Source organism: Apostichopus japonicus, chromosome 18 (assembly GCF_037975245.1).
Source record: "Apostichopus japonicus isolate 1M-3 chromosome 18, ASM3797524v1, whole genome shotgun sequence".
NCBI classification, from domain to species: Eukaryota; Metazoa; Echinodermata; class Holothuroidea; order Aspidochirotida; family Stichopodidae; genus Apostichopus; species Apostichopus japonicus.
The window spans coordinates 8728859-8755088 of NC_092578.1; the positions used below are offsets into that span (position 1 = coordinate 8728859).

At 36.1% G+C, this 26230-nt stretch overlaps 1 protein-coding gene and 1 pseudogene across 1 annotated transcript; one reads left to right on the top strand and one right to left on the bottom strand.

The window, feature by feature from the left end:
- Nucleotides 1-7066: 7066 nt before the first annotated feature.
- LOC139958565 (tyrosine-protein kinase SRK3-like) lies at nt 7067-26189 on the top strand. Its single transcript, XM_071955705.1, has 14 exons — nt 7067-7118; nt 7372-7477; nt 11652-11696; nt 12233-12420; nt 13089-13157; nt 14794-14905; nt 15279-15479; nt 17110-17280; nt 19234-19415; nt 19994-20077; nt 21261-21475; nt 21884-22021; nt 22692-22848; nt 24861-26189. The coding sequence occupies exons 4-14, from the start codon at nt 12391-12393 to the stop codon at nt 24885-24887; spliced, it is 1386 nt and encodes a 461-aa protein (XP_071811806.1). The 5' UTR covers nt 7067-7118; nt 7372-7477; nt 11652-11696; nt 12233-12390; the 3' UTR covers nt 24888-26189.
- LOC139959193 (U2 spliceosomal RNA) lies at nt 10953-11051 on the bottom strand (annotated as a pseudogene).
- Nucleotides 26190-26230: the final 41 nt, after the last annotated feature.

Here is a 26230-nt window from a genome sequence, read left to right on the forward strand (position 1 = left end):
TAGTGTGATTTCATTTAGGCACAATAACCTTATTCATAATAGGAATGCTAGCAACAACAGTGACAGCAATAAGATGATGACGAGATGTCGTCCGGGAAGCTACATTTCAGGGACACCACACTCTGGTAGTTATTAAAGGCTTACGATACGGAATGATATTATTCATAACATCAGAAGTTTGCTTTTTCTTTGCCTTTTTCTGAGCATTCTTTCACAGAAGACTGGCACCCACAGTAGAAATAGGGGTTTCATGACCTCCCACAGGAATTGACGCGCTGAAACCATTTCTAGTCCCCTTACTAAAAACAGCAGTATTACTATCCTCAGGAGCCACTATAACTTGGGCTCACCATAGAATAATAGAGAAAAATCGAGGGGAAGCGGTGCAAGCACTAGGGTTAACCGTAATTCTAGGACTGTACTTCACAGCTCTACAGGCATGAGAATATCTAGATGCCCCCTTTACTATTGCCGACAGAGTATATGGTTCTACCTTCTTTGTAGCAACCGGATTCCACGGGTTGCATGTAATAATAGGAACCACCTTTCTAGCCGTATGTTTTTTTTCGGTTACTAAGCCACCATTTCTCTAACCACCACCACTTTGGATTTGAAGCCGCTGCATGATACTGACACTTCGTAGACGTAGTTTGGCTTTTCTTATATGTGTGCATCTACTGATGAGGATCATAAGAGGAGGAGGGAATTAAACCCTCGTCATTTGATTTCAAGTCAAGCGCAAAAACATTCTGCCACTCCTCCCTTTATATTAATAAGAAATAACAAAAATGAAATTTCTAGTTTTTCTGACTATAGCCATTATACTATCAAGTCTCCTATTAATTGTAGGACACTTCCTTCCCAGACGATCTTTAGAATTAGAAAAGAGGTCCCCTTATGAATGCGGATTCGACCCAATAAAATCAGCGCGTCTTCCGTTCTCCTTTCGGTTTTTCTTAGTAGCCATACTGTTTTTTAATATTCGACTTAGAAATAGCGCTATTATTTCCAATAATACCCGCCTCTAGTAAAAATATATCTATACTTCTTCCTCTATCTTCAGTATTTTTAATAATACTGGCAGCGGGACTAGCATATGAATGACAGCAAGGAGGCCTAGAATGGGCAGAATAAATAAATGTTAACATTATTAAGAGTCTCGATTTCTACAATTGTTTTAATTAAAGTAAAGAAGTGAAAATGGAATGCTCTGTTCGTGGCCCTAGCCATGATGACCTTTCTTTCGATAACAACAGTGAAAAACAGAGGAAGAGCAAGTTGGTCGTTTCTTAGGCACAGCCTAGCGGTGGACTCACTATCAGCCCCCTTGATAATCCTTAGATGTTGACTAGCACCTCTATGTTTTCTGGCGCAGAAAGTCGTCAAGGGAAAAAGAGGAAGACTTCAAAAAGGATTTCTGGCACTCACCTGCTCTATTATATTCTTTCTTCTTCTAACGTTTTCCTCGCTAAAAATTCTCTCGTTTTTCATATGTTTTGAAGCAACCCTAATTCCTACCTTAGTTTTAATAACACGGTGAGGAGCAAAAGTAGAACGTCTTCAAGCTGGGACATACTTTCTTTTCTACACGTTGTTTGGCTCTCTTCCCCTTCTAGTATCCATTGTACTTATAAGCCAAACTACGTCCACATTGATGATACCCATATCCGAGATAGTAACATTACAGGGTAAAACCTTTTTCAGAATAAAAATATGGTGAATAATAACTATTGTGGCTTTCCTAGTAAAGATGCCAGTATACGGATTTCACCTGTGATTACCGAAGGCTCACGTAGAAGCACCGGTAGCAGGTTCCATGATACTGGCTGCAATTTTACTAAAGTTAGGTGGTTACGGTATAATACGAATGAAAGCTTACTTCCCAGACGTAACCACACTATCAGCCATCCTAACAGTTATATGTTGCTGAGGAGCCTTAATAACAAGCATCCTATGTACACGACAGACAGACCTTAAGGCCTTGATAGCGTACTCGTCAGTTGGCCATATGAGTCTAGTAGCAGCTGGTACAATAGTATTTTCGGACTGAACAATAAGGGGAGCTATAATGTTAATGATAGCTCACGGATTAGTTTCCTCAGCTTTGTTTGCCCTAGCCAAAATTTTATATGAACGAACCACACACACGGAAAATTTTTATTACGCGAGGATTTAAGATGATTACAGTGCTCTTACCTTTCTGATGATTAATAAGGTGTGCAGCGAAACTCGGCCTACCACCTCTACCAAAACTTATAGGAGAACTCTACATAATAACAGGTATTATAAGGTGATCTATATTCTTAGCTCCAATATTAGGAGTAGCTACTGTATTTGGAGCAATCTACTCTTTACTTATCTACCAAAAAACAAAAACACAAAGAATTGTATTATCTTCCATGAGTTTCAATGAAATAAGCCCTCGGGAACACATTTTGATTCTCTTCCATCTTCTTCCCCTACTCTCTATAATAGTGGCGCCAAAATCATGTATGGTATGATCTAAATAGTTTAGAAAAACACTAATTTGTGGCATTAGAGACGGCATATTGTTTTGCCTTTAGATCCGAATCCTATGTGAATATTCTTGGCCTGCTAAGCCAAAGAATTTGTGGTTTAACTCCATGAAGGACTCGATGTTTTTCTCTCCAGGAACTGTTAATTCTAGTATTACCCTGACAATATTTATTATCCTACTAATAGCTTCATTTTTCTCGGCAAAGAGACTCAAGAAAAACAGCTTGCGAAAACTAAACGAGGCTAAAATAGCTCTTACGACTATGAAGGTTCTTGTTTTGCTATCATTGTTAAAATTGACTATTTTTATATTAGAGGCGGAGAACCTTCTGTTTCTTCTGTTTTTCCATGGCTGAACACGGGTAAACTCAAATCTTTTCTGTCCATAAAAATAGACAGAAAGTTTATATTCTTTTCATCGGCCGCTTTATTAGTAACATGGTCTATAATAGAATTCTCTATATACTACATGAGAGCTGACCCAAACGGAAAAAACTTTTTCCGTTTACTAATGATTTTTCTTCTAAAAATGTTGATTTTAACGTCGGCCAAAAATATTTTCTTGTTTTTTGTAGGCTGAGAAGGAGTCGGGTTTTTTGTCTTTTTTACTAATAAGGTGGTGATCTACTCGAACGGATGCGAAAGCCTCCGCTCTTCAGGCTATAGTATACAAACGGATAGGAGATATTGGAATTATAGTCGTGATATCTGGGCTACTAATAAAAACAAGAAGTTGAGATATAAAAAGTCTGTCCACGAAAAAAATTAGTGGATTTTGAGTATCTGCCATTTTGTTTACCTCTCTAATAGGAGCTATAGGGAAGTCAGCCCAGTTTGGGCTTCATCCGTGGCTACCAGCTGCAATGGAAGGGCCAACCCCAGTATCAGCCTTACTACACAGGTCAACAATGGTAGTGGCCGGTGTTTTTCTTCTAATTCGAATGACGACAATTATTACACCCTCTGAAACTTTTTTAAATATAACTCTGATTATAGGGGCCTTAACGGCTATTTTTGCGGCAACCTCAGCGTTTCAACAACATGATATTAAGAAGATAATAGCCTATTCTACAACAAGTCAGCTAGGTCTAATGGTTGTGTCTATAGGATTAGGTAAACCTAAAGTTGCCTTGTTTCATATATGCACCCATGCTTTCTTTAAGGCAATGCTGTTTTTGTGCTCGGGAAGAATTATACACAGACATAAAAAAGAACAAGATCTTCGAAAGATGTCTAAAATAAGGGAAAGCCTTCCCATAACCTCAAGATGTTTGTTTTTAGGGAGAATAGCTTTAATGGGAGTACCTTTTCTAAGAGGGTTTTACTCTAAGGACCTTATTTTGGAATTAGTTGTAGAAAAACCAAGAAACTTAATATCGTTTTCTCTAGCCATTATAGCCACGTTTTTGACAGCAGCTTATAGCTTCCGAATAATAACGTTCTGCTTCCTCAAAAACTCAAGAAAAACCCCCTATAAAACCTATGAAAGAGGAGAAACCAAAACTTGTATTCCCTTTAGTACGACTAGCCATGGGGGCTATTTTTGCTGGATGGTTAATAGGCGCTTGACTCCTCAACCTCCCAAGACTATTCCCCATCGGTATAGTTAAGGCTATGCCACTAATTGTAACAGTAATTGGTGCTACCATAGTAAGATCTCTTATATTATCTAACAAAAGTAAAACAACCGCGAAAACTTTTTTCAGGAAGACGTGATTTTATACTTCTACATCACACATAATTTCAAGAAGTATAACAAAAGCCACTGCCTTAACCCTAACCACTCGAGCCCTAGATCGAGGTTGAAGAGAAACGGCAGGTGGACAAGGGATGTTTGCAGTTAAAAGGGACCTAACAAAGGCACAACAAATAACTCAAACAGGTTATATAAAGCAGTACCTTTTATCTATATCTCTTATTGTAGTATGCATTCTAACAACAGCAATGATTATATAACACATGTAATGATGAGTACTACAAAGCTCGAAGTGCTAAAAGAGAAGAGCCATAAGAAACTACCAAAGCCACAATCAAGACCACTAAAAGAGCCAACCCTCCTACAAGCAAGTAAGCTCCCCCATAATCGTATAATACAGAAAGAGAAGATAAATCTTTTAAAGGGGAAAGAAGATTAAACAAGGTTCTTGATTCTAGGAAGTCCTCAAATATAAAAAGGACCCAGAAAGACAGCAACAAAAAAAGCAACACTACCTCCCCCAAATTACTAACCATTGGATACCGATCGGCAGATAAAGCACTAGAATACACGAAGACCACAAGCATACCACCCATATAAATCAAAAGTAAAAGAAGTGCTAAAAATGTTAAACCAAGAGAAGTTAAAACCACACACCCGAATAGAGACCTTATCATTAAACCCAAAGCCGCATAGTAAGGTGAAAGACTGTAAAAAACTAAAGTACTACCTAACAACAAAAGCAACATGAACAAGTAAAACACCATTTATATAAATGACAGGACCGCTACGAAAGAGGCACCCTCTTTTTCGAATACTAAAAGGATCTTTGGTGGACCTTCCGGCCCCAAGAAAACTTTCCGTATGATGAAAATTTGGATCTCTTTTAAGACTATGTTTAATAGTACAACTAATCACCGGGATATTTTTGGCTATGCACTACACCGCTGATATTTCCCTAGCTTTCTCGTCAGTAAGACACATATGCCGAGACGTAAAATATGGATGACTCCTTCGAAATATTCACGCAAAAAGAGCTTCCTTCTTCTTTATTTGTCTTTACTGCCACATAGGACGAGGTATATACTACGGATCCTACGTAAAACAGGAAACGTGAAACATAGGAGTTATATTGTTTTTAATAACGATGGTTACTGCTTTCGTAGGATACGTATTGCCTTGAGGTCAAATGTCTTTCTGAGCCGCAACAGTAATTACAAAACTTCTATCAGCTGTACCTTATATAGGGGAGATGTTAGTGCAATGAGTATGGGGAGGGTTTTCTGTAGACAAAGCTACACTGACTCGATTCTTTACCTTTCACTTCCTTTTCCCTTTTATTATAGCAGCTTTATCAATTATACACCTACTATTTTTACATCAGACAGGCTCCAAAAACCCAACAGGCTTAGACAGTAAATATGATAAGGCCCCATTTCACGTTTACTTCTCAACTAAGGATCTTGTAGGATTTTTAGTTCTGTTGGCAGGGATTCTTACACTTGCTCTTTTAGCTCCAACAGCTTTAAAAGACCCAGAGAACTTTATCCCTGCCAACCCGCTAGTAACGCCTACCCACATCCAGCCAGAGTGATATTTCCTCTTTGCTTACGCAATACTCCGCTCTATCCCTAAAAAGCTAGGAGGGGTTATCGCGTTACTAGCAGCTGTATTAGTATGATTTTTAGTCCCGATTCTTCACACCTCATGAAAACAAGCTTCGACATTTCGACCACTAAGACAAGTCACGTTTTGAATTCTAGCTGCAACTTTTATTATTTTGACATGAATAGGGAGACAACCTGTTGAGGAACCGTATATAATAATAGGGCAGGTAGCCTCTGTACTTTATTTCTCTATATTTGTTTTTTCTCTTCCCGGGAATAGCAGTAATAGAAAAAAAGCTTCTGTTACGATATTAGAGTAGCTTAAGGCCAAAGCTTGGCGTTGAAAATGCCAGATCAAAGGTTGAACTCCTTTCTCTAATAAAAGCTTGGTTCTAGCTTAAATTTTAGCTTTCTTCTATCTGCCACATGTAAGTTATTAAACGAACCAGCAAGAGGAGTTATAATGTGAAACCTTCTAACTCAATCTATAAGTTAAAATACCTAAAGAAGATATACCTTGCGACTGCAGTGCTTAGTTTTATTAAATCTGGGAAACCAGGAAATAGATAAGAAGAAAAGGGATGGTCAATAACGTGCCAGCAACCGCGGTTACACGTTAATCCCCAGTTAAACCTCACCGGTTAAAGGAAGTAAAGCTCAGAAAACTAGCTATGAGTAAAAACTCAGCAGTAATAAGCTAAATAATAGAAAAATAGCTAGGAAAGCTCAACTGAAAAAGTGAGGAATAAACTGGAATTAGATACTCCACTATACTCACTAGTAAACCCTAAAACACCAGAGTATATGTTGATACTAGATGAGACTAGTGGAACACTAGTAGTTGTAACTCGGAGTTTCACGCTTTATTGCGATCTTCAGACAACTATATATATATATATATATATATATATATATATATATATATACATATATGTATATATATATATATATATATATATATATATATATATAGATGTATATATATATATATATATATATATATATATATTATATATATATATATATATATATATAAATATAGATGTATATATATATATATTTATATATATATATATATATATATATATATAGATATATATATATATATATATATTTATATATATATATATATATATATAGATATATATATATATATATATATTTATATATATATATATATATATTTATATAGATATATATATATATATAGATTGGTATATATTTTTTATATCTATGAACAGAATGAAACTTCGGCGGTGATTGGTGATTTGCTCTTTGGACATGTGTACCAAGTTAGGGTAAGTAATCCAGTAAAAGATGTGGGATAGGGTGGAACAGGGGTGGGAGTGGGGTGGCTAAGGAAGTAATTATTCAGTCCATGACACAGTGATAACATTTTTCAGCTTATAGCGCTTTTAGTCGTGTACAAAATGTTGGCACAAAAAAAAAAAAAAAATAGTCATACATGCCGAATTTCAGACGGTAAGTGGAAAACCAGAAACTTCTTAAGTTTCTCAAGTAGCTTATGTTTTTAATTTTGATGTATTGCAGATACAAGCAAAGAGAAATGGATTGATTGCAGCTCAACACCTATGTCAACTATACACCGACCAGTTGCTGGATGACGTCACTGCGCGTCTTCTTATAACTAGTCCAGGTAATATAAAGGCGTATTCTCAGAGCCGGGTTAGGAGGTTGTGCACATCGATAAATCGATAAATATCATGTAACGAGATGCTGATTATTCAACTCCAAGCAGGGACAGCCTACTGTAGACTTTACTTTCGAGTCACGCTTCATAAGCACTCGTACTGACAGTACGAGCAGTATAAATGTATTTTTTCGTGAGGTAAACTTAAGAACTGTTCATACTGTCAGTACTAGTGCTTTTAAGCATGGTATGACAAGACAGTATAGAGTGATACTAACACATGTGTTCCTTCGCATATTTCCTTCAAAAACAAGACTAAGCATGAAATATGCACTGACCTTATATGTACCTATACGATAGATGGAAACTCAAGGGGTCAACAGTAGCGATATCTAACGTGACACGATAATGATATATATGTATCTGGTGGTAATATGGAAAGTAAGCGATGATCATATATAAATATGTGGTTTTAATATAAAAGTACACGGAGATAACATTAATTAAAAGTATACATGGTAATAACATAAGCTACGCGGTGAAAGCGTTAAAGTATTTGGTGATAATTTAGAGCTGTTTCAATGATGCGGTAATGTAAGTATATACGATGATGATAATATTAATATTATTAATATGTGGTAGTATGTGGTAATATGTGGTAGTAATATGAAAAGCACACGGCGATAACTTAACACATACGTGGTGATAACGTTTAAGTACGCGATGATCACGTCAAAGTATGTGGTGATCATATACCTAAAGTAACACAACGCTAATACAAAAAGCATATCGTGGTAAATATCTTATTATAAACAAATTTGATGATAATATAAATGTTGTGGTGACAATATCTACCTGACGTAAACCAGGCTATACGCGATGGTATAGTTTATAAACAGGTGCGTATCCAGGGGGGGGGGGGCGTTGGGGGCGCGCGCCCCCCGGGTAAGAAAAAGAGGAGAGAAAAAAAAAGAGAAGAAAAAAGGAAAAAAGAGGGGGGAAAGAGGAGGAGGAGAGGAAGGAAGGGAAAAGAAAAAGAAGAAAGAGAGAAAAAGGAGAAAAGGAGGGAGTTAAAGAAAAACGCCAAGACACCGGGAAGAGAAAGAGGAACAGTGACATTATTAGAGCGCTGATCCCTATTATATACACAGGGTAGCCAGTGACGGATCAAGGATTTCGGAAGAAGCGTGTGCCTCACCCTACCCCTTACACCGACAACTCAATTTTTGACGTTTCCATTTTTCTTCTCTTACTCATGATCTATATATATACTATATATGGTATATCATAACGCGTGTGTGTGTATATACGCCTTAATCAATTGTAGAACGGTGCTATGAAACCAACTGTGGCTGGTCTCGAACTCGACCGTGTCGTCGGGGAACATGACAAATTTCGGGAAGGGGGCGACCGCCCCCCCCCCCCCTTCAGCATATTATTTAATGATATCGCTAGTAATTTCAAAATAGAAAGTGCTTAGATGCAACTTACAAGGCCTGGGAAGTGTCATTTCCAGCGATCTTGGAGGCATTTTCGGCCAAAATTTGCTTGTACGCTTCGCGCCAACTAATGGGGGTGCTGCGCTTAGATAATTTGCCTACAGGCTTCGCCCTTTCCTTGGCAAATTCCTCGCTACGCGCCTGTTCGAATTTGTAAAGCAAACAGCAGATATCACATCATATCAGTGAGCATGAAAATGGCGTTCCAGGATGAACAGCCTCAAAATTGTCCGACTTGCCCGAAAAAAATAACCAAAAATTTTCGCGCGCGAAGCGCGCGTCCAACATGTTAATGTCAATATCATATAAGCAAGCATCGGTTATTACATCAGATGCCATCGTGTACCGTACGGTCCGTGAAAGTGGCACAGTATACCGCGGGATGCTAATGTAAACAACGAAATGTCTTATGTAGACGGAGAAAAATCATGGAAGTCCAATTATGTTAAAACTCTCTTTTACATTAGTAATGGCGAATTAGGGGCTGCAGCCCCCACCCCCCGCATCCTACGCCTATGTGTGTATTGCTCGGTTGAAGGAAATATCTGCTATATTTTCATTTCCTTCAACCAAGTTTTATAATAGCCGTTATAACAGGTTTTAATATTTGTACACCAAGAAATTAACTGTGTCTGAATTTTTGAAAATTTCTGACCCACATTCTTCATCACACGTCCCTCTACTCGTGCAATATTGACCGGTCTGTTAGGGGTTCAAGGAGGGTTTTTTCCAAGGGCGGCGGAACCGGGGGGCACAGGGGGCACGTGCCCCCCCCCCCCACATTTCCTCAGGTTAAAAATGTGCCCTTTTTCTACATAAAAATTTAGGTGTCTCAAGTTAGCAACAGGCCAGGGAACCAGAATGAACACTCGGGAAGGGCCGTTTCCGGCCATCTGAGGGGTTTGTAAAACCAAAAAATTTCTTGCACGCTCCGCGCCAACCGATGGTGGCGCTCCTCTCAGATAGTCGTGCATACAACTTTGCAAATCCTGGCTACGCCGCTGACTTTCTAATGAATTTCTGTGGGTCAAACTCAAAGCTATTTCGAATGGAAAAAAAATCGTAAGATATTAACAAGAAATAAATTCTAATTCGGAAGATTCCTACTTTAGCAACTAGCATGATTTCACCTCATTTTGTCTCAAAAGAAAACTTGTTCCATGTTTCCTAATTTGCACATTGGATATTGCAGTGCTAGTATGCATATTTTCCTTGGGGGGGGGGGGGGTTGATGGGATGATGTGTATACGCAAATGAGATAAATACAATAAGATTTATAAAGGGTACTAAATATAAGGCTGCATCAGTTCAATCGAATATCTGCAAAGTGCCCTTTGATGTCCGTGCCCCTCCCCCCCAGATTAAAAGTGCTTCCGCCGCCCTTGGGTTTTTGTATATTGGTTGTCCATAGATGAAATTTTGTGCAACATTATGGGTATTTTTTGAATTGAGTTTAATCACGAGAAACGTAAATTTTCAAATTCTGAACAAATAATGAGCTTAAAACCTTGAAAAGTGGGGCTGACGGATATTGTGGGCCGCGACGTAGAATCACCTACAAAAGCAATGATCCACAGGACATGCGATGAGGTTGAACATAATGTGTGACTGGTGACGATCTTCAAAAAGGTTATGGATGGAAAAAAAAACTATTGGGAAATACTGCGGTTCTCTCTCAGGCAAAAGTGTACATCTGTTGGTCATTTTCAAGCCCGAAAAGTGCCATTTCCGGTGATCTGGGGGGTATCAAAACCAGAAATTTTCTTGTACGATCCGCGCCAACCGATGGTGGCGCTCCGCTTAGATAGTAATTCGCGCCCCCCGGGTTAGAAAATCCTGGATACGCGCCTGATAAAAATACACCATAGACATTCAACAGTGGCAAGATACTTTTTAAGAAAAAGTCACCCAGGAAAGAACCTGGGCACGAAAACCAAACTACCAACGACTGATCCGCTCTCAGCCCCAGTCCCCTTGCATCGGGACTGTGACTGTGTGATCATCGTCGGGTGTGCATCACCATTCCCCTCGAAAAAGAACAGATACTACACATGATCTTAGCCAAAATGCCGAGAAGCAAGATAAAAGATACAAATAACTTTTATAATCATCACGTGATCTTCTTTTTTTTCATTTGCTTGCATGAAGACTTACCTGTTACTTCACATCCTGCTTGACTTGTTATCGTCACATAAGGAATGTTTGACGTCTCTTTTTTTTTAATACATATATAACTTTGATTGCATCAATTTTAACTTACTACATTTCTTTATATTGGTATATTCATTGGCTTTTGACGTTACCACTGATAATTTTGTTAAATTAGGACTTTTTTTTCGTTTATACATTAAACTTATATTTTACTATAAAGGTAAATCAATTAGTTGTTAGTCCCAAACTGTAATCAGTTTCATATTGCGCATCATTTTGTGTTGTTTTACAATGATTATGATGCAGTGGTATGGTGAAAACAACGGAAGATTTTATGTATATATATTACAAGAAGCGTTTTATCATTCATAGCCAATGATACATACACAAACGAACATACATATAGTTTCCTTAACGTGATACGATAGTGAGGTCAGTAGATGGTTCATCAATTTTCTATATGAAAATAATCTCAATATACTTATGTAACATTTTACTTTTCTTATAATTTTATTTTTCGTTTTGTTTAGATTGTTACAATATTACCGGCAATGCAACATACTGTGAACAACAAGGTATGGGTTACGGTATATAGTTTGCATTAATTTCATAAACGTACATATTCTTGCGTGTATTGTATATATATATATATATATATATATATATATATATATATATATATATATATTTATATATATAAATATATCCATATATATATATATAATATATATATATACATATATATATCTATATCTATATATATATATATATATATGTATATATTTATATATTTATATATATATATATATATATATATATATATATATATATATATATATATATATATATATATATATATATTTATATATTTAAGAGAAAACCAGAGAAATAAGATATGACTCATAATTGACAAATAAGGAGAAAATTTAGAAAATATATTTTCTAAAACTTTTCTCCTTATTTGTCAATTATGAGTCATATCAAATTTCTCTGGTTTCTCTAATACTATTTTCTTTTGAGGTAAACGTGGATTTTTGTTATATTATATATATATATGTCTATATATATATATGTCTATATATATATATATTTATCTCTATCTATTCATTAGCCACTGTACCAACGGCGTCGATCCCACGTGATCTCAATGTTCAATTGGACCTATCTGACTCTAGGTATGCTTTCATTAACATTACATGGAAGGAACCATTGTTTGTTAATGGGGAAGTTGCAGGCTACAGGATACAGTTTGCGAGAAATATAAATGAAATGAACTTCTATCAAGATTATGAAGAGACGGTAAGTCCATTGCTTTCACTATATCTTACCATATTCGTGCATACTCACATGATGAGATATTATGATGATTGATATTTCAGCCATCTTTTTTTTCACCTTAAGTAGCTGTGGCCCCTTTCTTTGTGTTTTATTCACTCTCTCTCTCGTTTCATTGTTTCGTATGTGTACGTTTTTATAGTTTTCTAAAGGGACTTATACGTTTATAAGCACCCGATACACATAGAGAACAAAGTTACTACTGTAAATCATAAAGTTTTGTACCACTGTAAAAACTGGATCGTGCTATAAATCGGTAGCGTGTGCTATTAGGATTACAGTATAATAACTGAGGATATGTTTAATATCAACAAATCCAGTTGTTTGGGATTTGTTTGGGATTTGTATTTAACGTCCATAATCATGGACGTTAAATATTCATCTAAGAGACTGACTTTGGTCAGCTTTGCGGCTTTGATAAGCCAATGACGGCTTCTTTGTGAGTTCCTGCTCGCAGAAGGATCTAATATACATACAAACATTCTTTGAGCTATGTATTGCATCTCAGGAAATGACCTAATGATATGTTTATTCGACTTAACAGTCCAGTCACGTCAATTGACGAACCACAGAAATTTAAAGGGTCAGTCTTCTTTAATCAAAAAAGTATTATATTCTGCCAATTTTTTCAGGCCTCCAAAGATGACCGTTCACTGGCGGTAACAAACAGGATCAAGCTGAGATCTAATTATCAAGTCTGGGTGAGTTTTGAGGTTATTGTTTCTTGTTCATATTGATATATAACAAACACTTCTGTTAAAGTTATCTGTATGTATATAACTTGAGTTCAAAATAATTATATATTATATTATATATATATATATATATATATATATATAGATATATATATTAATTCACTATTGAGAAGCAAAAAGACAGTACGCTACCATTTTTGGATGTGCTTGTCAACACTGGTCATTGCAACACTTCCGTTTATCATAAACCTACGTACTCAGGGTTACTAACCAATTTTTTCAGTTTCATTCCGTATTCTTACAAAATTGGTCTCATTAAAAAGCTAGTGAAAGAATGTACAAGGTCAGCAACTCTTGGAAAGGATTTGACCTAGACCTAAAAGGACTTATATCCACACTCGGCAAAAATCAGTTCCCCTCTCACTTAATTGACAAAGTTGTGAAATCGTATTTACAAAACAAGGTGTCACCGGAAAATATCATTGACCCGGTTTCTCACAATACCAGATTTTACAAGCTCCCGTACATTGGTAATTTCTCTGGTCATGCTCAGAACAAAGTTAGACAGTTGATCAAATCGCATTGTACAGACATTGATGTCAAATTAGTGTTTATCTCATTTTAAGTTCGAAATATGTGTGTAGTAAAAGACATGATTCCATCATACCTTAAATCTCGTGTGGTCTATAAATTCATCTGCACAAGCTGTAATGCTTGTTATATAGGGGAAACCCATGGCACCTTTCTACACGGATTTCTGAGCATCTAAAAACCGATAAGAATTCACATATTTACAAACACTTAGCTAAATTTCCCAACTGTGAGCGGCTATATGTGACAACAACTCAATCAAAATTATCGACCCCGCTCCCACTAAACTCCAGCTTAGGATCAAAGAAAGTCTACATATCAATTGGGATAAACCTAATCTCAACAAACAGCTTGACTGTCCAGTGTTATCTTTGTTGAGTAAATCTACTTTTCCTTGTGTGTTATTGCTAGTGTACATTTGTCTGCTATTACTTGTTCATTTTGCGTCTGTAATCTGATGATGAAAGTCGCTACTTTCGAAACATGTCGTTCTTTTTGTATCAATTTTGGTAAATAGATGTATAAGTTAAAGTCTGTGGTGTTTTCAATTTTTTCTTAATATATATATATATCTATATATATATCTATATATATATATCTATATATATATATATATTTATATATATATATATATATATATATATCATATAGGCCTATATATATATATATATATATATATATATATATATATTTATAAATGAAAATCGTAATGAGTTGGAAAATCAAGAACAGTGAAAAAACTTTCAGCCTCCACCGGGATTCGAACCACGGGCCTCCCGCTCTGTACGCGGACACCCTAACCACTAGGCTATGGACGCTGATTGTATGTCCAGAGGTTCGAAACCGGTAAGGAAGATCGTAATTCCACTGTAGGCGTTTGTCACCTATATCGAACAATACTAGTTCTGTTTTTGGTGACATATTTTGCCCTACTCTAGAGATCAAACATGATGCTATCCAACTCGAAAAATATATATATACATATAATATATGCACATATGTAAATGTGTTCATCTTAAAATGCAGCTTCTTTCTTAAATTTTTCCAACAGATACGCGCAAGGGTTTTTCTACCTCCAAGTTATGGTGTTGGAGCAGAACAGGATGGTAACCTTGCGATGCTAGAATTCAACACATCACCACCGATTTCTTCAAGCACCACAAGTACGTTTCTAGTAGCTGTAGATTCATTTGAAAAGGCTTATAATGAGCTTGGCAAATTTTCTGTTTGATATAAAAGGAATCGTTGAGAATCATAATTCTGATTAACAGTTGCCATCGCTTATAAATGTTAAGTTCTATTCCTTATGTTAATTTTGAGGAAGACTCATTATTTTTAGACCAAATTAATGGTTGTCTTTTTTTACGGAGTGTGTGTTTGAGGTGGGTTTGGGTGGGGATGGGGTGGGGGAGAAGTGGTTTACCTATGTTATCTTTCATTATAGAGGAGTATTTTGCTATTTAGTTTCGTTTTTTATTTATTTATTTATTTATTTATTTATCACTTCCTCATCTTAAATGGATTTCATTATTCCAGCTGCATTTCAGACGACTCGTAGAATCACCCCTACCTTAAAAACCACTACCACCTGGCCTACTGAAGTTTACGTAGTCCTTGCTGCATTCGCTCTTCTCACTCCTGTGGTGATTATGGCAATTGTGATCTTGATATGTCGGTCCTCAAATAGAAAGACACCACGGTTTGAAAACAGACCACTGCACTTAACCCGGAAAAAAGGTAACGCATGAAAACCTCTCTAATTAATGAATGATGGTTTTAGTAAAACCACGAAGTCCGAGTTGTTACATCTATACGAGTATATGGATGGCCGCCACAGCGGATACAAAATCTTCGATGTATGCCGGTTTGAATTTAGAATACATTTTGAAATTCGATTTAATACCCATATTTAGCCTTGGCCAAAAAGAATTCCTGGTGATATGTCATTACATTTATATTTATAAATCTTTTGGGCATTATTTCGAAAATAGAACAACATTGACTGGAATCAATGCCGCCATACGTGTGATAAATGCTATTTAATGCCGGTATATATTAAGCATTTAAGTCCTCTTTGGCATTCCATGTTCTTAGGACAGACGACAGGTGACATGTAGCAGGTGATGATTTTCACTATTGTAGTTTTCAGTTCAGTTCAGTTAATATATTTCGCATATACATACTAAAATAGTGCAGTAATGGTATATACAGGATACTAGAAAAAAAAACATAAAATGTTTATCAAAGCTAGTAACCCTAAAGAAAAAGAAAGAAAATAACAGAACAGAAGTAAGAAAGGAAAGCAAAATGTACAAAACAAAATTGACAATAATATCAATCAAGGTACTTGGAAGTTAGATAACTCTTTAGTTGATACCTAAATGAAGCACATGATTTCGAATGTCTAATATCAGTTGGGAGATTATTCCATATTTTATAACAGTAATTGTTTAGCAGAAACTTTCCATGTTAAGAGCGGTGTCTAGTGACGGAGAATAGTACATTTGTTCTCGTGACGTTTGGGATATCTGACCCAAATCTTGAGTGTACAATATTTCGAAAGACACGAGGCAGTGCATTGTTAACGTATTTGTAAGCAAAAGTACACATTTTGAAAATCTGAACATCGTTGACTTTGAGGACACCAAGAGTATTGTGCAGAGTATTAGTAGGAAAACGCAAGTGGTTAAACGTGATCGTTTTTAGAATTCTATTTTGTAGGACTTTTTAAGGCTTTAGAGCGGAAATATTGGTCATACCATACGTTACCACACCGTAGGATATCCTAGAGTAGACTAGTGCATAGTCAATCTGAAGAGCGGTGGTGAGAGGAAGTGCATAAGTTTAGAGACAGTGATTGTAGGTGTAGACAGCAACACACCGATACATTTGTATCTGTTAGCCTCTACGTATTCTTATTCGTTTCAAATATCCTAAAAATGCCCAATCAGTGATGCCCCAAGTCGATTCTTCTTCTAATTCTGATATCGGTACAAACCAAACAGGATCATTGCAGATGATGTCATACCTTCAATTTAACTTTCATGATCTAAATTTCGACGATTTTAAATTTGCCGCCATCTTGTGATACCATACAATACATGGTAATATAAGAAATACAAGGGGTCTGAAATCCAGCTCTGTTACGTACATCGACAAATATTGCATCTGAAACGATCAGGAATTTGGCCGAATGAATTTGTTAAACTGTTATAAAAATTGTATCCGTTGTTATGGCAGAAGGTGTTCTTATTTCAATAGCATAAGTTAGCATAACATGTTGATTGAGTTTAATACTACCTCCCTGTGTGTTTTGGTTTATATAATGTCGAAAAAGACAATTCCTTTTTTCCACCTTCTCCCTTAGAGAACGTTATAATCTCACCAGAATTTCAAACGCACGAGATTTTCCACGTATTTGACGTGATATTAGGAGATCCCATCGGTCAAGGACAGTTCGGTGAAGTTTACATAGCAAAATGGAGACAGAAGAAAGGAGATAATGAGGAAATTACCGTGGCAGTGAAAACTACCAAAGGTAAATTTAGTAGCCCCTAGAGACCACACACTTACCCCCCCCCCCCCCTTAAAACAAATATGTATGTATGTATATAAATATATATATGTCTGTATATAAATATAAATATATATGTATGTATACAAATATATATTTATATATCTTTATATATATATATATATTTATATGTATAAATAGATATTTCATCGGAGAATCTTTTTCATTGTGCCTTATCAAAATATTCCATTGGTTTCTACGGTAACATAATAAATTAAATAAGCCAATAATATGTGAAGTAATCATAGAAGACGAATCCATCGGTCGCGGTCAGTTTGGAGAAGTATTTAAGGCGAGGTGGAACCAGCCGTACCAAATTACTTTGAAAGAAATCACCGTAGCAGTGAAAACTACTAAAGGTATGCAGGCCTATACAAGACATCCTCTCTCCTCTTAAAAGAAGAAATGTTTAACCAGTCCATCACGTGAAGTTTGAATATTAATTGTATGTCAGTTTGTTCGCTCTCTGAATTCCTCCTATACCTACGAGTCTGATATTAGGGTAAAACATTCGTATATGGAGAGCCATGGCTGATGTTCGAAATCCATTGGAGTCTGGAGGTTGCTTCGCGTCTTTCATATATTTAGTGTTGAAACTTCCAGCTTCATGCGCATCCCTAAATTCACATCACATCATAGAGATGTAAGACCAAATCCTTCACAATTGATTTGTAAGTCGGTCCATTTTCTAATTGTTTCTTTGTCTTTATCATCGTCGAAAATGCTTTCGAGGCTTATTCAGATGTTTCTCTTATTCCAGAGATGTTTGAAGATGACCCAATCAAAGATACATATCACTAAAGGATGCATATCATTAAAAGAGGCATATCATTAAAGGGTGGTTTTTAGGCAGGACTTTAGTCTTGATTATGTTATAGTCCAAGAAAAGAGTAAAAATATGCTGGGTGCTTGTAATGTTTCTGTAGCTTTTTCTCTGTTTTTATTTCTCGAGATATTCATCATTAAAGTATATCAACTCTCTGGACTCTTGCTTTAAGGCGCCATTGAACATAACGTCTGCTCCTCGGTGCAGACCTTAACTTTTATTATTTAGTTCATCGTTTTATAATTCTAAAAACTCGGCAAAACATTTTGTTTTCGCTGCATTAATAACAGAGCACATTTGGATGACTTGTAACACCATCTGTCCATGGCAAGTTTTGTTACACAGCAGAATCATATCATTTCAGGCCGTAAAAGGTATTATGGTTCATCATTGAGGTTTGTGTTGCATCTGGGGAAACTGACGTAATGGTTCAGACGATATTGTTCAAATCACTTTATATATACAATATCAACAGTTTCAAGGGTTATTTCTCAAATCTGAAAAAAAGTGTTATATACATAAAATCTGGGCTGATAACAGTAAATTTTCGATGGTGTTCAACATATTAAAATTAATTTTTTACTTAATGTCATCATTTAAGGACTTCAGTTGTATCCAGGTATGGTGATATGACTTAATTAGTACGTAGATATAGTAGCATTCTAGACCGTGTACGCTTAATCATCCTCTATACCAACGATCAAGATAACCAATGTCAATTGATATCAAATAATAATAATACTTATAAATTGTCTAGTCAAGTAAATGACGCCATTAAATCTTACTAAATCGTGTCGTAGATCTGTGAAATTTTATTTACTTGAACTTGTCACTTTCTTTCATGTTTATTGAACTCTTAAAAACGCTTTTCTAGGGATCGTCACGAACCAAAGGCTGGATAACTTATAGATGAATTGCTTAGTTTGTAGAGCATAAGGCCTTATATCGTGAGGTCGCTGGTGGGAGGTCATCGTGAGGTCCGACTGGTTCTAGGCTTACGTCATCTTAACTCTTTTCACCTTTCTTTTGCATCTTTTTTTTTCACTCAGTATTTTCCTTTGTTAGTTTACTAATATCAACTTAATTTGCAGAGAATCTTAAACCGGCGTTAAAGGAACAATTTCTAGATGAAATTCGATTGATGATCGAGATAGGAAACCATCCAAACATCATGGCTATACTAGGCTGCCGTACAGTAGCGGAACCTTACTATCTCATCATTGAATACATGAAGTACGGATCACTAAAAGAATATTTAACTAAATCAAACGATGTAAGTTTCTTTACCCTTTTCATGTCGTGCGTAGTAGTAAAAACCACTGTATATGCTTATATTTAACCCAATCACTGAAAGAATTATATACACTGATAGCATGCCAAAAATATATTGTATGGTATTAAATTTATTTAAATCATTAATTCTATCTGGCAAAGTTAAATAATCTTTTCAAGGTTTTGAGCCTCTCTTAAGTCTCTCAGACCTTTGGCTGCAACAAATGAAGAAACAACGGTAAGATAATTGCGTTCAATATTGAAGTCAAACGTTTGATTATATTGAAACTGCTTCAAAAGAGTGGTAAACCCCATTCAATATTTTTCGTTTATATCATATAGATATTCGTAACTCCCAAAAACATCTCAGGTAAACAAGTTGCACTTAAATCATGTTAAAAAAAATACCAATGCAATGAGGAGTTAATAACTTTAAAATGTAAGAACATGTATAGGGTGTGATATTTAGACTTGTTGTGAAGATTTATCTGTGATTTATCCCAAATAGAAATAATAAATGTGTTTTTCTTTGCTGTTTTCAGAAAGTATAGTTCATTTCTTATAAATTTTCACTTACAGGTAGAACTTGTCATGAAAGATCAAAGCTACGACCTGACAGAAATCAGACAATTGCAAATATCTCATCAGATATCCAAAGGCATGGTACGTACAAATCACTGAATATATGAATATTAATTATGGACAAATGTAACGCCACACGTGCATGTTACTAGATGTGAATATTCAGTGAAAATATCTCATCAATATCCAAAGGCATATGGTACGAACAAATCATTAAATATATAAATATTCATTCGGGTATGTTTACCCCCCCCCCCCCACCCCACCCCTCTCAAACATGCATGCTGCTAACATGAATATTCATTGCAAATATCTCAACAGATGTCCAAAGTCACTGTACGTAAAATACGTAAAATATGAATGTTTACTTCAGTCAGATGTAGTCACACCATCATCCACACACCCTTGCTAGGAAAATCTCCATACTAGAACTATTCTTCCTTTGTGACGGATATAATGGGAAGGAAAGTGTGTTTTAGTGTTCACATCAGCAACGCGCATCTGTAGAATATTCCTTAATAATTAAGCCTAAATATGATAATAAGGTATCTTCATATATTAATATTCATGTCAGTTTAATGTAATGGCAGCCTGACTCGTATGTAGTATATACATGGTACTAACAGGTAGCTGTATAACTATAACACGGTCTTTAAGTTGCATGAGTTAGGGCACTAACGTTATGTACTCATGATAGAGTATTTAGTACGTTAGCTTTCTTTGTTAACAAACCTACATGTGACATTGAAAGTTTGGAACAAAATCCTCTATTATTGGGTACCGTGGGTGCATGTGTGCATTATTACATTATTCACATACATTTTTACTTATTTGAAGGAAGACAGTGTTCTCCAAACAATGAAAACAAAACAAAACATGTTTTTCCTTATATTATTTTTAATTTTCTCCATTAAATTCTCGTTTTAATCTCATTTGATGAGGGTTTCAGGTATGTCACCTTTACACATAGTCTTTTTATTCGTATACTAGTATACAAGTCATTGCATGATTGTGGTATATAATACTGAGAAAGAACATGTGTAAAATTAAAATCGATATATTCCTTTCTTCTTTAATATTATATATTACTACAACATTTGTTTGTAAATATTCTAGTCTGAATAAATCTAATAATTCCTAACCAAATTGATGATAACAATCTCATACGTTAATTAAGCCTATCTGTATTATGTTGTTGTATTGTTTTGTTTTTGCTGTTGTTTTCTCTATATATAATGTTATATTATCTTTTCCTCTTCTCAAGGAATATCTAGAGAGTCAGAAGTTCTTCCACGGAGATTTAGCTGCCCGTAACATCCTCCTTGGTGAACACCTAGAAGTCAAAATTTCGGATTTTGGTTTTGCGAATAATATCTATGAAACTGGATATGCGCGGTTACCCGAGGAGAGTAAACGCCCTGTAAAATGGTACAGTCCAGAGGCATTATTAACGGGGAAATGTTCAAGTGCGGGTGATGTGTAAGTATAAATTTAAATCAATCAATCAATTAATCCTTTTATCCATCTATCTCTATTCATACATCCGTTCATTTAGCCATTGACTACTTCCGTCCATTCATCCGTTCATCGGTCCGTCCGTCGATACGTCCATCAATCCGTTCGTCCATATAGATGATATACCGATCACGATTTGGACATCTAAAGTTTTTTTTTTAGTTATGAGTTTCACCTGGCCTGTTCTGTTTCCTCGTGCTTTTATAGCAGTTTGATTATTACTGAAGACCTATTCAAGCATCGGGTAGACGTAATTCCCCTTACCCCACCCCCTACCCCAACCTCTTCCACACACCCTCCGCATCCCCTCCATTCCCTGTCACTTCTTCATGCATTCTGTCCAATTGATTTCTAACATTGCATCAAAAACAGATGGTCGTTCGGGGTCGTGCTTTATGAGATCTACAGTAGAGGAGAAGAGCCATATATAGGCATGCTACCACGGGAAGTTCTCACGAGACTTCTGGCCGGTTACCGCATGGACAAGCCTGAAGACTGCTCTCAACACATGTAACTATACACAATGTCGAAAATGCGATATGTTCAATAAGTTAAGACAAAAATGTAATAAACAAAAAATCCGCTTGATTATTGCAAAAACTTTTGAATACCAGGATTTGTGTTACAGAATGCACAAAGAACCCCATTTATAGTCGGAAGGCTTTCTGATTCATCCACTCATGATCACTTCAAAGTCAAATTTTCAACTCCCCTTCGAAATGTTTGCAGTATATATAGCTCATTGAAATTTTGAATATATGTAACCATTATCTGACTATCTAGCATATTTGGGGCCAATAATGAATAACCTTTAAAGATTTTCCTGTCCCGCCAGCCCGTAAAATGGCAATATCACATCGTATTGTCAAGTAAAACACCACAATGTTCTATATACCTGTGTAGTCCATCAATAATGTTAAAATATCCTATAGGTCTAGGCCTATCAACAATATAGGTTACCGTTGGACCTCTCTTAAGACCTCTTTTGTGAGCAAATTGTTAAGTAAACAAATTGCATGTTTTGCTTTCCATAAATTTCTGCAAGGTGATAGTAATGAGTTTTGAAAAAACTAGACGTGTGCCGAGAGCCGCATGCTGCATGCCAGCCGCACTATAGGTCCATCTGTGTGATTAAGAGAATTCTGTTTGTAATTCTTTCTTTCTTCTGAACTTCATACAGATATGAGCTTATGTTGGATTGTTGGGAAAAAGAGCCATCTGCTCGTCCAGTGTTTCACGACATCAAAAAAACCCTTGAAGGGTTTCTTGCCAATATTTCCGGTGACGCATACATTGATCTATTGAACGGCGACCATTCAGATGATGACGACCAAGAGGTAATGTTAGATACACGTTACATATCAGCATGCTCAGAAAACCCACCTATTGCCCAATTGGTCTATGTGCAGGGGCGTATCCAGGGGGGGCGCAACAGGCGCGCGCCCCCCCTATTGGCCGTCACCAAAAAAAAAAAGTTTAGCAAAAAAAAAAAAAAAAAAAAAAATTGATGACGACCTTTATGTGAGATGTCGGTGATCGCTCACCCCCCACCCCTCCCGTATGCTTTATTTTTTGTTTGCCAAAAAAAGGTTCTGGCGAAGTTCGGCGGCATAATAGTTTTAGAAACATAGATGGTAATTGTGTTTGTATTATCAATATAAACACTAAATGACATGCCAGCCATACTAAATTGTGCATTTTGTGTCTATATTTACTGGAAATGTTGCTTATTATTAAGGTCGAAAAATGGATCACATATAGCCATGGGCGGCGATCATGGGTGGAGGGGGGATATATCCCCCCATGAAAATGGGTGGAGGGGATGTAATGCACCATATCCCCCCCCCAAATGCCAGGGAAAAGAATATTTTCATGCCTACATTTATGCATCTTCGTTAATGTACGGCTCTTTTTTAGCTTCATTGCTCGCCTACCATAAACACAGTGCGATCTTTTCAAATAAAGCGTCTTTATAAAGCAAAAATAGTTGACTGTAGGCTTCATTGGCCCTATAACAACAAAATGTATTATTGCGCCCACGGTATTGATATAGTACATATATGCACCCTCATAGTATTCATATAGGCCCTATAGTAGGCCTACACACGTACATGTTCCCTCGAACAGCTGAGAATCTCATGTAACCAGAGTAATGCTTAATACACGTTTCACCTGGATGCCCTAGCAATCGGTACCTAGGAATGTAACTATGTGTAATTGTGTATTGCATGTGTATAGGCCTATAATAGCCTGCATGAGGTCATTTTCTTCATCGAATAATATAACAGAGCTCTCGAACATTCTAACGTTGCGCCTGAAACAAGATTGACAGGGGCAATTTTCCCAAAATAACACCCGAAATTAAAAAAAAAAGTATTTTGGATCCTGATTATGAGATATTTCGGACATGACATCCCTATTTTAAAGTTGGGTATATGCCGCTTGGAAAGCTCGGGAAGTGCCGTTTCCGGCCATCTAGAGGGTTTGTTAATCCCAAAATTTTCTTGTACGCTTCGCGCCAACACATGGTGGCGCTACGCTTAGATAGTCAACAAGGTCATATCCCCCCCACTCGGAAGTACGGATCGCCGCCCATGCATATGACACCATTTTGCATTTCAGCCCTTCTTTGAAAGCAAAAATTGTACACCTCTCCCCTTAGACCCATCCCTCAGGACGGCGATCATTCATGCCTGGCGCCCCCCCCCCCTATTGGAAAATCCTGGATACGCCCCTGATGTGATACAGATCACTTTTACGATCAACTTCCCTAAACAGCTAAGACAAATCTTACTCCGTTGGAAAATGTAACATGTTTAATGTTCCTTCACGAACTGTGAAAATATGAAAAGAGAAACAGCGAGAAAGTAATAAAAGGGGAGGGATTAATATCACAATCAGTACTACTGCATCACATTTTCCAAAAAGAAAACAGCCCTCTGACACGAAATGGAGCAGGACTTTTCATAAATATGCTTTTTTATACTATGTATATATTTTCATAGTATGTATATGTATATATATATATATATATACATGCATATATACACACATATATATATATATATATATATATATATATATAGATAGATAGATAGATAGATATATATTATTGAATCTCTAACATATATGTTTAATTAAACATTTAGGCCCCGCCCACTGTGCCACATTTAACCCTTTCATTATTCCCCCCCCCCCCCCCAACGGAAGGAAAACTTATTAGTTTATACATAACCTAGAGGCACGGTCACAATTTGCACGTAAAATTACTTCGGATATGACACTGGGCAGCACATTACACCTCGTATACCAAATACACCCACTCCTCTATCTTTCTCTCTTCTTGCAGACTGTTTCGGGAATTAATGTGACCTAATAAATAAGTGGGATGATGATCAGATGAAGCATCTTTCTTTCAAAAGAATGGAAATTAACATTTACAGATTTTCCAGGATGGTCATACATCCACTCTTATCACGCATGTTCTATTATTATTATTATAATTACTATTATTATTATAATTATTATTATTATTATAATTATTATTATTATTATTATCAGCATTATTTCTATCATTATTAATAATGTCATCGTCATCGTCATCGTCATCTTAATTATTATGAAAAAAAGAAACAAAACTTGTAGAATGGTATAGTCATAAAGGAAGAAATACAACAGAGAAGAAAAGCAAAAACATCGCCATCTTGAAAATTCTAAATCAACTTCATCAATGTATATAATTGCAATGTCCATTTATAATTTATAGTGTATTACTTATTACAGTGTTAGCCTATATCACGAATATATATTCAAAGTTATTGGTGAAAGGGTCCTTGTTTTGGTTTTATTGATTAATTGCTCTTTGTTATTGAAGTAAATAATTACAATGTAATTGCTAAATGTACACAATCTATATTGGTCCACGGACCGCTGGATTCAGCGATTGTAAATACAAGTAAATCCACTTGTTCTTGAAATTATTTTCTTCAGAAAAGGACGTGCATGCGATTATGTAACTTTGGCTTTCCCCAGCTAGAGGTTTTGTACCTACAATCATTCTTCATGACCATGTAGCGTATATTATTAATGGGTTTGATTAATTTTGCTATGTAACTTTTGTTTCTTTGGTTTCATTTGCTACCCATGTGATACATCTTCTTTTAAGGCAGTTTTACAAATATATATGTGATATTCTACTATGAAATTAGCATATTTCTTGTGTGATATTAATACAACAATTGTATTTGTTTATTTCATATTTAGAGGATAGAATTATACAAAAGATGATTGTCGATATGACATAGCCAAAAGAAAAGAAAGAAACATTTGGGTAAGGTTTCTATAAGTGCTTAGGTTTTCAAGATGTTCACGTTAAGACCCCCCCCCCCCTCCCCCGTCTCACTTTCGTTTTTATGAGTTTAGAGCCCTTATGGACGGCCCCTGAAGAACCTATCCCCTTACTTGTGTTACCTTAGAAATGTTTTATTAAATATGTGCAATCCCAGAACACCAACATTTATGATAAGCGTCCACACAATAATCTAAGCAATTTTGTTTTTCAGTAAAGTTACATTAACAGGGCTTTGAAAGCCCTCAAGCTGGGCTCAGGAACCTGCCCGTCATTTAGCATTCCTGTGTTTAGACGCATCCTAAAATATGGCACTTAGTTATCCCCCCCCCCCCACCTCCTCCACACCCTACCCGTTCCTTAGAGAAGCA